The sequence below is a fragment of the Rhododendron vialii genome, chromosome 3a (assembly GCF_030253575.1).
Source record: "Rhododendron vialii isolate Sample 1 chromosome 3a, ASM3025357v1".
In the NCBI taxonomy this organism is placed as follows: Eukaryota; Viridiplantae; Streptophyta; class Magnoliopsida; order Ericales; family Ericaceae; genus Rhododendron; species Rhododendron vialii.
This window is the reverse complement of record NC_080559.1, coordinates 18,877,009-18,892,490: the sequence shown is the minus strand read 5'-3', so window position 1 is coordinate 18,892,490 and position 15,482 is coordinate 18,877,009. Positions and strand designations below refer to the sequence as shown.

At 39.6% G+C, this 15,482-nt stretch overlaps 1 protein-coding gene across 2 annotated transcripts; it reads right to left on the bottom strand.

The window, feature by feature from the left end:
* Positions 1-305: 305 nt before the first annotated feature.
* On the bottom strand, positions 306-12,356 carry LOC131319498 (uncharacterized). Of its 2 annotated transcripts, XR_009197979.1 has the most exons (4): positions 11,795-12,356; positions 2,490-2,706; positions 1,219-1,710; positions 306-615 (listed from the first exon to the last, which is right to left on the bottom strand). XR_009197979.1 is itself a non-coding variant. In XM_058349758.1 (3 exons), the coding sequence occupies exons 1-3, from the start codon at positions 12,011-12,013 to the stop codon at positions 1,280-1,282; spliced, it is 867 nt and encodes a 288-aa protein (XP_058205741.1). In that variant the 5' UTR covers positions 12,014-12,356; the 3' UTR covers positions 913-1,279. The 2 variants fall into 2 exon arrangements, 1 of the variants encoding a protein (XP_058205741.1); XM_058349758.1 differs by lacking the exon at positions 306-615 and having other exon boundaries at positions 913-1,710.
* Positions 12,357-15,482: the final 3,126 nt, after the last annotated feature.

The following is a 15,482-nucleotide window of genomic DNA, read 5'->3' as shown; positions in this document are numbered from 1 at the left end:
GATTCAATTGTATGGAAATGTAAACTACAGGATTTTCCAATCTCTTTGGCCCTTTAGTTTCTCGACCTAACAGAGGATACAGCCAATTCCTTCCATTAGTTAGCACGGGTCCGTGATCCTTCCCAGTTCCCTCTCCTGTCTGGGAAGTCTTGTCTTCCTTCCCTTGGAGCTATTTTGTTCCAAGTTAGAAACAGTCCGCGTTGAGAACGCAAGTGCTGATTTTTTTTTCCCATTTTATCTTCATTGTGTGACCGATCATGGCACGTATCCTGTGTTCTGGTCCATTCCATTCTGGGAATCTAACCTCATTCAATTTGGTTCAATAGATTAGGCACTTGATGCAGAACAGTCTCTTTACATTCACAAGGAAAAGAGAGTCATAGCATAATGACACAAAAAAACACTTCCCGTAGTGTCGGCAAAACACACATACAAAAGCATTTTGGCTCGCAGTTTTAATCAATTACACTCGAATGTAAAAAATCAATCTGCCAGTAGAGGAATTGCTGGTAAGCAACCCACGCGGGCATGCTCATTTTTCTGGCTCAAGCATCAATTAACTCCTTCGAGGTGGAGATGAAACGGAGATAGAGGGGAACTGAAGTGCTGCACATTCTGTAACATTGCAACATAACAGCAAAACGTTTCTATCAGATGATTTTAAGTTGTTATTAAACAAGAAAGAAAGAAAAATCCTTCTAAAATTCCATGCTGCTTGGCACATAATTTCCAGGTGTACTAAATATCACACTCACACACCATAGCTATAGATCAAGAAGCGATTAGTTAATGGTGCGATGTTAGCAGCAACAATCAAGGGACTGATCAAATAGGCAAAAAGTAAGGAAAAGAAGAATAAAGAGACGAAGTGCGATAATGAAATTAAAAGGAATGAGACACATTGCACAGCATAAGTACACTAATACTACAGCTTTATTAATGAAGTGGGAAAATAACGTAATCGTCCAAGCAATTGTTTCTCTGCTGGAAAGAATGAAACTTGAGAAAAGGTAGAACATGAAACAAAAGAATGAAATTCCCTACACAATGAAAGGAAAGAAGAAGAAAAAACGTATAAACTCCCCACGAGATGGAAAAAGAAAAATGTTTCCACCGTGAGTATCAGCTTCCGCCCGCTATGTGAGCCTCTCTTTTCGGTTTGCACTTATTGCAAAAATTAGAAAAATAAAACAAAAATCAATTATTTTTGGACAGGACCTGTACATCTCAAAGAGCCCTGTTTGAAGAGTACCTACACCTCTCAAGCTTCAGCCTCCTGTTATTTTCCGTTTATAGGCTTCAGCACTCGCTCTACCTCAATTTCGGATTGAAGCAGAGATTGCAGCCTCTTTAAGTGTCCGCTACACTGCTTATGTGCGGACGGAAGGTTGCTTATCTTTTCATCTGGATAAAACTGTCTCTGGTACGGAGAGTGCCACTTTGCTTCCAAATAAGCAAGAGACCTCCACGGGGGAAGAGGCATTGAGTTCTGCTTGAGAGAAAATGAGGCAGCTTCAACCATTACTTGGAGGAACTGTTTCAGCTTTGTTAAGGTGCCCACATAAACGACAGGAAGGGAGTTGAGTATTTTGTCGTAGAAATTAACAGCTCTAGCTATTTCAAAGTGGCTGCGAAAGTCTATGTCAATGATGGAGCGCTCGGAGCTTCCAGAAACATTGTGATTGATCACGTCAATGTACTCATGGTCCCCTGCTTAAGCAGAGAAGTATTAGAACATTAACCTGTAAGCCAATGTCGTATTAAGTGACTTAAAAAAGTAAAGCACATTGTGTAATGAGGAAACTCGCAATACAGCATTTGCTTTGGGCAGCTGCCCGAATTATACAACCACAATATAACAGTTGGCTTGTTGCCAACTATTACTGTAGTTTAGGAAGATAAAACAAGACAATCATACACCAAAAGGTTAGCCTTCAAAAGCAGCAGGTAATAAAGGTGAGCAGCCCTTATAGCAGTAGTAAAGAGCCTACTTATAGCCTTATTTTTTCTTTACAAGCCACACTATGGGCAGCACTCCACCAAAACAGCTAATCAGATGCAATCGCAGAAAACAGAAAACCAAAAGCACCCTACACCACTATGGTTCTCCCCAGTTGTCAAGATGCCAACATAAATATTAAGGAAAAGAAAGGGGGGGGGGGGGGGGGGGGGTGGCTTTTTTTTTAAAAGATGCAAACAGTTGCTTTATCATGCCATAAAATTGGAAGCTCTTCTAGAAGAAATGAAGATAAAAAAATTATGTGAGAAAGTGTTCAAAGATGGAAACATGTTTCTTTGCTACATGCACCAATTTTGATACTAGACTGATATGGAGTCTTCTAGTTCTATGTTTTCACTGTCTAAGAAATTATCACCTAATTAGATGTAATTTTTTAATGTATTTCTCTCGGTGAAGGGTTAATTTGGAAATCTTAGAAAAGCCTGCTGAAGAAAATATAAGAATGTAATCTGATTGAATTCAGGTGTACCTCCAGGGACTTTCCCACCACCCTGCCACTTAGATGAACAAACAGCAGCATCATAACCAGAAATCCTCAGAAGCTTCACCAGAGAAAACCTGATGCAGCTTGCATTACATGGACCAGACATGACGAGGTGCAGATCCGTGTCCTTGATAGACTGCAAGAGAGAATTGACCACCGATAGCAAGTCGCTCTCATACTGATCTGCAGACAGCTTGTAATACTGCAAAAAATCAAATTATCACCTATTGTGAGCACCATGAGGAGAAAATATAACGAGTTTCTCTTCAAATAAGGGCAAAAACTTCACTGGTGAAGACAATGTAACGTGCAACTTCAGTAAACAAAAGGGAGATATTGATGAATTCCCAACGCAGAATGTTAAACTCCACATCTAATTATTACCAAAACAGAACAAAGAAAAATAACTTAATCTGTAAGCAGACATAGAAGTATGACATCATTACTCTGTTTCTATCACCAACTATACCCATTTGGTAAAATGTAGGCCATTTGGACAAATGACGCTTGCTTTGGCAAACCAGAAAAAAGAAGGCTTTATCAAAGTCAAATACGTAGAATACACTCTTCTTCATCCACCATTGTAAATTAACTCAGAGACTCAAGAATCTTTGCAAACATATCTCTTATCTCTCTTTCGAATATAATCTTGCAGATTTGTTTTATTCTATTTCCAGAATAGCATTGTCCAGAGTTGATATAATCCTGCAAGCCAAAAGATTTACAAAGTTGCAGGCATCATACCTCCACCCCAATTTCTTCAGTGAATTTGGTTATTCTTTAAACAGGTTGAAACTTGAAACATCAAACAAATGAACAATCCTGCAAAAGAAAGTGGCAAAAGCATTCTCATCCCTATGGTTCGACCATTCAAGGAAATAACTTTGCAATGTAAATCAAATTCCAATGTAGGAAGTGTCCTATATCAGGTTTATGTTGTTTAGCAATTATCCATAGCCAGATTTCAGAACCTTGGAACCTTAGAGTCCCGAATTAGTAGATAACCAAGTTGTTCAGTTGTAGAGATAGCGTAAAGCGTGGCCAGATAAACAAAGGTGTAAGCTTTCCCTCCTTATGCCTATAAAAGGAGGGTTCTCCCCGTTGTAAAAACCAAGTAAGCAAGCAAGCCAGTGTTTTCCAATAATATATCTTGTGTCTTGTGTTCTCTCTCTTTGATCCTAACCTACTTTGTGTTTGTACCCACTTCGTGTCTGTCCAATTTGGCATCAGAGCCAGATGTTGTTCATTCTAGCTTAAACCCCTTCTAGGAACTTCTTTTCCAAAACTACTTCAAATCTTTTCTAAAGAAAAATTGAAGTGTATATGCTCTGTGGTTGCCTTTTAAAGGATCCTCCACATCAGAAATTTCATTAACTATTTTGGTTAAAGAATTTTGTATCAGTGGGTTAAAAGTATCTTGAGACTTTGGCTTTTGAGCGGTGTGTCTCGGTTTATCTACCCTAGTATACTGAATTTTATTAATCAAAAATTGGTTAAAAGATTTCACATTGAAAAGGAAAAAGATTTGTTGTATGAGGAAACGAAGAACCCAGATTTTTACCTAAAAATGAATTATTTGTTTTCTACTCAATCCTCTGCCACCTCATCTCTTGTTCCTTCACGGTCTTCCACCAGTAGAAATTCCTCCACCTCTTCTTCTAATCTTGAGTACTTGTATGAATTTGAATATCTCCCTGATGATAGTAAGGTTCCCCTTACTGATCTCCCTTTCCTAAATCCCTATAATGCTTTTATTATACCACAAACCTCTGTAAAAAAGACCGTCACCCAACTCTTCTTTACAAAAAGACCAACTTCTGTAAAAGAGTATGTTCAAGCCTCCAAGTTTGAACAATGTTTCATCGCAGCTACAGAAGCTGAACAACTTTTACCCTTGGAAATCCCAGTTGATTTGCCTCGCCTTTGGCAACAACAAGGATTTACTCATCTTCACTTTGGAGCAATCATACTGGCTGTCACTTTCCATGGCAGAAAAGGTTTACCTGTTATTTCCAGACTTGCTCTGGTAGACACCAGGTTTATTTAGTATCAGCACACATGTATTGCTACAGTTCAGACCACCTTAAACGCTGGAACTGTGGTTTTTACCTTTTACCCCAATTTCAACATGTCACTAGCAGATCTTCATCTGCTAACAGCGCTGAAGGTGCAAGTTCAAATTGGTGGTGCCTCCCAAATTTCTACAACATATACAGCAACCCTTCACTACCAAATGGCCTATCACCTTCAAAACCATGCCCTAGACATGTCATTACCTTCCTCCACAGATGAAGCCCTTTTTCTAACTATCAACGCACCTCACCAAGCTTTATGTGTCCATGTTCCACGTCAGATTTCCTGTCCTGAGCTTCTCAAGCTTCTCCCAGAGTCTTGGGTTACAGCTTATGAGAAAAACCAACAAAAGCCCATACCAGTTCAATCCTCAAATCCAACTTTCATCTCAAAACCTGATGGTACAGTGGAGATTTCATTCCCCAAAGAAGTCTCTGCCTCATCCTCTACCCATCCTGTCATTTTTCCCTCAAGAATTGACATGTTTGTAGATGGTTCTAGCCCTGGCCCTCCAATTAAATATTTTCAACCCAATGTCCTTCCAATCTTCTATTTCAAAAATCCAGAAACAGGTCATTGTTATTTTGATGCCTGTGACTGTGATGAGTGTCTAGAAGATGATGAAGACTTTGAAGATCCATGTCCACTATGTTCTCATTTACCTCCCACTCCTTGTAAATCTCCACCTCCTCCTCAACCTCCATCTGATGATGGTTCTTCGAGTCAACCCAATGGGTGTTTCATGTTCACCACATCCTCTCCTTGGACTGAAGCAGATTTTCCTCCTTTGGAGTTTCATAATTCTCAAGAAAGAACGACCTACCGTCGTAAAATTCTAGACTCCACTACCATTCTCCTTGATGGTAGCACCAAAGCAGTGTCAACAGCGGAAGCAACAATAAATTGGCAGTCAGCAAATTCTCTGGCTCAAAACAAAATTCTCCAGAGAATTGTTAACTCTTAGCAAAATTTGAAAAATGTTGTTTATAAGAATTTATCCTCTTTGGAACTTTTTATCAAAGATTTGTAGCAGAAGATTCAAAATGTTCACCAAGAACTTCTCCAGATGGCATATGCCAACCAAGCATTTTCAGCAGTTTTTTACCAAAAAGATGCTGAAATGAAGCATCTAAATAATCAGCTTCATTCACTTCAAGCTCAGCAGTATTCTCAGCAAAAAAGCCCATTTGACATGTTCCCCTCTTCCTCTCAAGAATGTTTTTCTGGATATCCTCAAATGTCTCAACCATTACTGATAAACCCTACCTCAGGATTTGGTCAGTCCAATATCTTTGGTAGCTCATCAGCTTTTCTTCCTCCACCAAAATGACCATCTCCGCCAAAACTTCCATTCCTAAAGCCCTAGATAAAACCTATCCGACCTCCAACAATTTCGTCTCCACCATCTACATCTACCTCTACTCCAACTACCTCCACTCCTTCTAAACCATCTGATCAAAATTCAAAATCACCCCAATTAATGGTTCAGTCAACTTCTAGCCCTTCCAAAAATCCAATCTCGACTCTCCTACATACTTTAGCCACTATACCATAAACCCCATCTCCTGAACCAACCATTGAGTTTGATTCGGATACTGAATCCATTGACTCTATGCCAATTCCTCATGTTTTCATGATGAACCCAGAAAATTCTCCAGAGGAACATGTTGAAGATCCTATTATTGAAGGTCCTGAGTTTGATACACCTCCAGAAATTCCAACCTTTGATTCCTTCTCACATTCCAATATCCATACTCAAGGTTTCTCCTTTGATAACATTCCCCCATCCAAATGGTTGGATAAGCTTTATGAGATCCATGTTTGGTGCACTGCTGCTATGCTTTCTCCAAATGCTACACTGAATATTGTCATTACTAAGTGTATAGCAAAATTCCTTGGTCGTCTTTGTCAATGGTACATGGCTCTTGGTGAATAACGACAGCTGCAGCTTAAACAACTGTCAACCCTTGATCAATTCATCTCAGTCCTGCATACTGAGTTTCTTGGAGACCATAACAACACAAAGGAGTTTGTTCGAAAGGAATATCTTAGCATGAAGTGTTGTTCATTCAAAAGAAAAGATCTGGAGATTCATTATGATCGTATGTCTCAAAGATTTTTTCTTCTCAACGGCATGGATGATGTCAACCTCAAGCAAGCTTTTCTCAATTCCCTTCCTGAACCATTGAGAAATGAGACAAGGTTACTTCAAACAAAAGCATTGACGCTGAATGCAACATCTCTTGGCGGTATTTACCAGCACTCCTTGATTGCATTGGAAAAACTGTGCAATCACCAGAAATTCCTTAGAACTCTAGAAGAACAGAGAAAACTTCTTAGCAAAGCATGTGACCGGCAAGACCTATCTATAAAGTGTAAAGACAAGAAGTGCATTTGCCGTCCTTCATACCAGAAGTCCAAACATTTTCAGAAATGGAAGTTCCAGTCTCCTGGCAAGTTTTCAAAGTTTTCAAAATCTGGCAAGTTCTCATGCCAGAAAAAATGGAAATTTTTCAACAAGAAAAAGGTCAGAGGGTAGAGAAAGTCTGATCTCTGCTACATATGCAGAAAGAAATGGCACTATGCCAAACAGTGTCCAAATAAAGCAGCAAGGGACAAAATGGTGAACTCTTTGGCTCTCATTGATGATGATCTTGAAGATGCCAATGTTGAATCACTATTTTCCATTGATGATGAAGCAACAGCTGAAGCAGTCCTTACATTTACCCTATGATGCACCGACACGGACACGGACACGGACACCGAAACCGACACCGGGACACGGGAATTCTAAAAAAATGGGGACACGGACACGGCGGGGGACACGCCACGTGTATATTTATTTATTTATTTATATATAAATAATTAATTAATTATAGTTTAGCACCCAGAAATTTTAAAAATAATAATAATTTGGCCCCAAATTTTTTATAAAAAAATTACAGTTTGACCCCCAATTTTTTCAAAAATTACAGTTTGGCCCCCAAAATTTTTTAAAAAATTGCAGTTTGGCCCCCGCCGTGTCCCCAGCGGTGTCCCCTTCAAAATTTAATATTAAAATATGGGACACGCCACGTGGCGTGTCCCAGACGTATCTCCGCGGTGTCCCCGTGTCCTGACACTGCGATTCTTCAACCTTTAGAGGTGTCGGTGCTTCATAGCATTTACCTTTGATGACTCTTCATCAGAATCAGAATCAGATAATTCTTCTGATGATTCTGATTCATTCCCCTATGAAATCCAAACATTTGAGTTCTCAAACATCATCGTGGCTTAATCCTTAGCCAAGGTCAAAATCTTACTTGGAAAGTATGAGAAACCAATACCAGTTATCGCTTTCTTTGATACTAGTGCAGCAGCCTCCATTCTCAACCCAGCAATCCTCCCCAAATCCTACTGGTGATCGTGTTTCAGACCCTTTACAGCAGCCAATGGAGAAACTTTTGTCATCACTCTGATCAGTAATCCTATTATTATCCAACTTTTCCCTCGATACACCATAAAACACCAAGTCTATGGTTCTGATCTCCCAAGGAAAGATTTTTTGTTAGGCTTCGATATTCTCCAAAATCTCAGCAAAGTCTCATGGCTCAAAAAAGGCTTGAAATACAAAAACTACCTGTTACCCTGGACCACCCAACCAAATCTCTTTGACATAGAAAATTTCTCCTCCATCAAATAAGCCATAATCCTAACTTCTTGTGCTGAATCCCATTCTCTGTTCCTCACCAAATGCTCCAACCCACTCTGAAAAAACCCAAATTTCTTCATTTCTCTTCCCTTTAAGAAAAATGAAGACATCAACCCCACCAAAGCTACCCATCATGGAATGAACCCAAAACACTACCAGCTTGCTCTCCAAAAGCTCCAACAACTTCAGTCAAAAGATTTGATTGAGCCCACAACCTCTCAGTGGCCATGTGAAGCATTTTATGTAAATAAAAGGACAGAGCAGATAAGAGGAAAGCTTCGCTTGGTTATCAATTATCATCCCCTAAATAATTTTTTGCAAGATAACAAATTTCCTCTTCCTCGGAGAAGTGTTCTTTTTGCAAACTTGCCTAAAGCTCAAATTTTCTCAAAATTTGACTTGAAAGCAGGTTTCTGGCAGCTGGGCATCCATCCAGATGATCATCCCAAAACTGGTTTTTGCATTCCAGATCATCACTTTAGTGGTTAGTCATGCCTTTTGAATTAAAAACAGCTCCATCATTATTTCAAAAGGCCATGATTCGGATATTTTCCCCCATTCTGTCCTCAACACTAGTCTACATTGATGATATTCTACTCTTTTCTCCAGATATTGAGTCTCATGCTTACTACAAACTTTCCATTCCCTAGTCCAAACCCATGGTATCATGCTCTCAGAGAAAAAAATGCTTCTTGCTCAACCAGAACTTGATTTTTTAGGGATGCATATCTCTAAAGGTCAATATGCCCTCCAACCTCATATAGCCTCTCAACTTGACCATTTTCCAGATGAAAATCTCACAATCAAACAAGTATAACAGTTTCTTGGAATTGTTAACTATATGGCTAATTTCATTCCCAGCCTTGTCCAATACCGTACTCCTCTTTGGTCAGTCCATTGTAACAAAGCTGTAAAAGACCTCAAAGCTATAGCCAAAACTCTTCCTCCATTAACCATACCTTCAGATGGGAAAAGAGTTCTTCAGACAGATGCCTCTGATCTATATTGGGGAGCAATTCTTTTGGAAGAAAATTCAGAACAAAAGCGCAAAATTTGTGGATACAAAAGTGGTGCATTCTCTCCAGCAGAACTTCATTACCACTCTACTTACAAAGAAATTCTGGCAATTAAAAGGTGCATTGAGAAGTTTGAATTTCATCTAATCGATCATTTTCTAATTGAGACTGATATGATGAGTTTCCCCAGCATACTCAAGTTCAAATAGAAGCACCATCTAAAGGCACAGTTGCTCAGATGGGCAAATTGGTTTGTACTGCTGTGTAGCTTTTAGTTAGTCAATAAAGTTAGTTGTCCATATATGTATGTGTAAGACGTAATAGATTCTGCCAGAAATGTTTGTACCAATAATTGGTGTATTGGTACCATGTAAATAGTAAAGTAGTATTATTGGTGAAGTTTCAGATGTGAACAGTAAAAGAAGAATAACCACTATTCTTCTACATCCAACGACCATTAACTAGATCCCTACTTCTGCAACCGCGCTGAAATTAATCAAAGTGACAAGGTTTAGAAAGACTCACAAAAATTACCATGTTAAACTTAGTTCCAATTCTGGATTTTCTCTACAAAGCTACACAAAATGAGACATGACCACTCAAGTTCCCATATAACACAGACTTCTTGGCGAAGATTATACATGACTAAAAATATTTCCCTTTTTCCCTCTTTAGCCCTGTAACTTGTATTGCAGGGAGTTCATTTCAGTTAGACGATTGGTTTCCGGCAGATAGTACATTTCCAAATCATTTTCCACATCACAGATAAAGAGAACTGTAAGCAGTTTTCAAATGGCGAAACCATGCAGGCCTGTATATTTCTCTCCAAGGTAAACCGATAAATTTATCTCCAAAGAAACCCATAAAAGCAGGGGTTTTGAATCAAAATAATGTAAAAATATTAACTATTTATAAAATTTGCAATTTTCAAACTAAATATGAAATAAGCAAATCGCACTCTGAACATGCGATTTTACATCTTGCCTTCTAAGAAGGCGAATTCTTCAAGTACACGTGGACATTTGTGCGTCCGATGTGCTCATAATGCGATTATGGTCAACAACAAATGTGCAAGTTGAAAACGCAATTTTGAGCAGAATTCAGAAATTGCATATTCAAAACACAAGCCTAGATTTATAACAATTTCTCCCCAGTAACAAAAATTTTACATGCATGGGAAAAAACTCCTTTTTTCTTTTTCTTTTTCTTATTCGATATCAATATGAATACAGAAAAAATAGAATTTCAAATATATATGAACATAATTACAATCACAATTGTTTTGGGAATATTAGTTTTTTTTATTCATCACCTTGGTTTTATATTTATGCTAAGAATCTTATATATATTTACAAAACACGAACTTCAAATGGTTAAACTTATCCAAGTAAAAAGAAAAATAAAATATAGACTAGATTACCAAGATGAGTATTTTTTTTTCTTTCAATAGTAATCCATTAAGTTGATTTGCTATCATGACAGAAATTTTTGTCTATTGCCTTTACACAGGATCATCCATTGTTGGGAGCGAAGCTGATGGAGCACTATTTGAGGGATTAAATAAAGGTAGATCCGTCAATAAAGATGGTTCTACTAAAGAGTCATCTTAGCAAACAGTCCCATCATTACAAAGCCTTATTATCCTAAGTTTGGGCTACAAAAACTAAGGCAATTGCGGCTGTGTTGGGAGCCCAAGCTGATGGGTGTGACACAAGACACTAATCCAGGTTCTCCGATTTCATGGAAAGATTTTCCATTTGATTATGGACCGGGGGTGATATTTCACGAAGTCCTATGGGTTTTTGCTCCTGCAATTAATTGAAGCCTTGAAGGATTCAAACATTGCAGACCAGCAATCAGCACAGACGGGATGTTTCTCATTGGAAGATACGCAAGCAAGTTGCTAATAGCCGTTGCATGGGATGCGAAAAATAGACTTCCACTCACATTTGGCATTATCGAGGAAGAGAACACGATCGTTGGGATGGTTTCTTGCGTCCCAAAGGGAGTTTATACACTATGGAAATGGGATAGTATGGTTAATAAATTTCTAATGTTAGATTTTCTTGGAGGGTTCCAATCTAAAATTAATTAGCAATAGGTGGAGTAGCCTTGGGGTGGCTTGATGAGCGATGTGGGATACAGTGTAACACTCCCTATCACGTGTAGGCCGGATGCACTTGGAGGTTCGAATTGGGGAGACTAGGAGATTTGGCGACCAAAACTTGACCACGTGGGGTGAGGGCCACCCAAGACTGATACCATGTTAGAATACTTTAAGGGTTCCAACCTAGAGCCATTTGGCAATAGATGGAGTAGCATCTAGAATATATCAACCAAGCTTGGGTGGCTAAGATTAGCGATCTAAAGTACAATCTAACATCTAAGATTAGCAACTCACCAAAAAAATAAAAAACCACAATTAAACAAACAAATTTAAAAGCTCCCATAAATGCCAGAAAACAATGTGTATATATTCTAGAGGGGGGCGAGGAGGTGGGGGGACTAACAGAAATGGTGTCGGCAAGGTGGACAAGATCGCAGAGGCCAGAATCGCTGTCGCTGCTATACCTGGAGTCGGGCCCACCGCTTCCATTCTCCAAGAAATCACTCACCATGGCCCCCAAGTCCTGCTCGCTCTCATGGCTAAACCCACCACCGACGTACTGCTTCCCTCCGCCCATCCTCGGCCACGATTCTCCGGTCCCCCTACACACCCTACAATCCATCAACCCACAAACAACCCACCACCCCACAAAATGCCCTAAATTGAAGGAATTCGATACCCAGTTATAACCCAATTTTCTTCGATGTTGAAGAAAATCGATACTAATTTATAAAGTTGTGCGAAACGAATTTCGAATCTTGGAATTTGAGTTTTAATGTGGAAAGAAGAAGAAATTGAACCGAAAGGAAACCTTCCGTCAAAGCCTCGTAAGGTTTGTTTGCTATTCCGAGATACAGAAATGGGGTCCTTTTTTAAAAAAAGAGATGGGAAGGGGGTCCTTGTGTTTGTGGCGCGCTTGTTCAACCCAAAGGACGTGGAGCAATGGGAATTTGGGAAACCAGAAAGGAATGCACCGTATATATAGATAGGCTTTGAAGATTGGGGAAATGACCGTATTACCATTCAAGAATATTCAAAATGCCGAAGGAAGATGTTGACGTCTAATAGCAAATTTATCAGTAATTAGGTAAAAAAAACTAGTGAATAGTGCATATTTTTTATTTTACTTACTCATATTTTTTTTAACGCTACATCAACACTATCTATTTAACCTATCCTTTGTCAAAATATATTTTCTTTCTTTCTCCAACAGTGCACCAAAGTGCAGTTTTTTAAAAAAAGAAGAAAGAGGAAGAGAGAGGAACGGAGAGCGGAGAGAGAAAATAATGTTATTAATTTCATACTTGATGAACAATAGGTAGGTAAAAGTGCCGAAGCACTGTTCATAAATACATTTTACCTCTATGTTTACCTACTCTGCTGTATGAGTACTTTTCCCCTTTTGGTGAGCTAAAATAGTTATGAAGCTAGTGTGGGCTCCCCGACCGATGCGCTCGATAGTCGCTATCCGAATTTTTGAGATAGATAATCCAAGAAACTGAGAGGTTGTTTTGAAAAGAAAGGCATTTTGTTTAGCGAAAACGTTGAGATTTTTTGTTCGGGAGCCACGTTACGAACGGGAAAGGTTTTGTTGAAAAGCACTCCGCTCGCCCAATAAAGACTGGTCTCTACTAAGCATTTTAAATGGGGGATTTAATATCATTTGAAAAACTTAACTTTGATTAAAACATGTATGAAAAATGGACATGGGGTTTGATATAACACATTGGTATGCTTGTGATGCGAACTGTACAGTATGAAATGGATGAGTAATGTACAGAAAGTGAAATAACAGCATTACAGCAATCTGCCAATATCATGTGAAATGTCGCACGACGACTCGGATACGTCGCACGGCGTGACTAAAACACCGTGCGATGTACTTATCTACACATTCCAGAATCAATTCGCTTTTACATGACAAAACAAACCATAGGTTTGCAAAATAGTTTGTTATATTTTTTGAATCTCTGAAAAATAATTTACGAGACCCTTTTGTTCATCTTATCATGTAACGCCCCGAATTTTGGGTACGTTAAGAAGACAATTTATTGATAAAATCTGTAACGCCCTGAATTTTGGGTACGTTAAGAAGACATTTTATTGATAACCTCAAAATAGAGTCTAGCTCTTATTACAACAAATACTCCTACAAGAGTTCAATATTTACAAAAATGAAGGGGGTTCTACGGTTCCTAACTACAGCTCCTCAGCTCCTCCATTCTTGCCAGCTCCTCAGCTCCAAAAGCCTCCACGGTGAACTGCTTATCCTGATTATCTACAAAATCTGACACATTATACCGGCGTCGCCACCCATATAATATGTCAGGGTCACCAAAAGGCAACACCGTGAGCTACAAAGCTCAGCAGAGTAATCCCGTACCCGCTAACCCATAACTTATAAACAACAGGAAATAACACATCGATTTCCACATGATACATATATACACAGTTTAATCAATGACACATCCACATTCGTTAATCAACTATCATTGGTGTCCAAGCTTTCAGAGTTTCTCCTACGCGACTTATCGTAGACCGTGTCAACATTTTCATTTACAAAACAACCTTTCAAAAACCATTTGTTTAACACAAAAACATTTGCATTGGCTCCGTACCACGGATAACCAAGCTACACACCCAACCTTTTTAAAATCATTAGCATTGGCTCCGTACCGCGGATAACCAAGCCACACACTTTCAAAGTCATTTGCATTGGCTCCGTACCGCGGATAACCAAGCTACACACACCCAACCTTGGTTCCGCCGCGCCGGGTTCCCAAGTATCCTCACAATGGTTCCGCCGCGCCGGGTTCCCATTGGCACACAAAAATATTTGCATTGGCTCCGTACCGCGGATAACCAAGCATACACACCCAACCTTGGTTCCGCCGCGCCGGGTTCCCAAGTATCCTCACAATGGTTCCGCCGCGCCGGGTTCCCATTGGCACACAAAAATATTTGCATTGGCTCCGTACCGCGGATAACCAAGCTACACACACCCTACCTCGGTTCCGCCGCGCCGGGTTCCCGAGTATCCTCACAATGGTTCCGCCGCGCCGGGTTCCCATTGGCACACAAAAATATTTGCATTGGCTCCGTACCGTGGATAACCAAGCTATACCTCACCATGGTTCCGCCGCTCCGGATTCCCATGGGAACGCACACATTTTAAAACCGTCGGTTCCGCCGCTCCGGGTTCTCATTGGGTTTTTCAACACACACCACACAATGGGCTACCACGTCCGGCCACATTGCGGTTTTCAAAACATTTCAAAAACCTTTTCAAATGTCTCTTTTACACACGCACACAACTCACATAATGCCACCCAAAATCGGTCATTATGTTGTTTCAAAAATATTTCCTTCCTCGGAAAACATTTCTTTTATTAATCACACCCTAGGTGTCATGTTTCTACTTTCTCGGTTCTCGTGTCTCGTTTACATTCAAAGACTCCGTGGTAGGACATGAATCTTTCTAACAAGATCATCCAATTCTATATTACTTTAACACGCTCAATCACTACTTATAGCATAACGCCACATATACGGACGCCTTTGGAGTGTATCACTTATGCTTTATTCAAAGCACAACGCCACATGTACGGACGTCTTTGGAGTGAAATCACTTATGCTTTATCACATACCACAAGTAATACAAGCAACTCATATATACATACTCATAATCATCTTAAAGATCGAAATACAATATTTCTAAACAAACGATAAGTACGTAAATAAAGATAACCTACTTTATATCATACGGTTCTATACGTAGAGTTAGGGTCAAGGGGTTCTACCTTACTTCTTGGCGGTAGTCGGCTACGGAAGGTTAGTCGGCTACGGAAAGTACGTCGGTGGTCGGGCGGAGTAACTTCCTACGGTGGTCTCCGGTAGCTTCGAAAGAGAATGGTTTCTCTCGAAACTTCTACTTGACTATTACTACTACTACTTTTGGATCGAGAGGGTGGTCGAGTGGCGGTTTAGTGGCGGCCTAGGTTGAGTTTCTTTGAAGAACTCAAGAACTACTCAAGAACATGAAGAACAAAAGAAAGAACAAAGAAAGAACATAATTTTTTCTAGAGAGAGAA

Bases quoted from the DNA above. Each gene is read 5' to 3' on its own strand.
- LOC131319498 (XM_058349758.1), bottom strand. From the start codon at position 12,013: ATGGATTGTAGGGTGTGTAGGGGGACCGGAGAATCGTGGCCGAGGATG. The intron at 2,707-11,794 runs GTTAGTCCCCCC...GATTTTTTGCAG, and splicing joins ACCTTGCCGACACCATTTCT to TATTACAAGCTGTCTGCAGA. The intron at 1,711-2,489 runs GTACACCTGAAT...CTGCTTAAGCAG, and splicing joins TGGTGGGAAAGTCCCTGGAG to GGGACCATGAGTACATTGAC.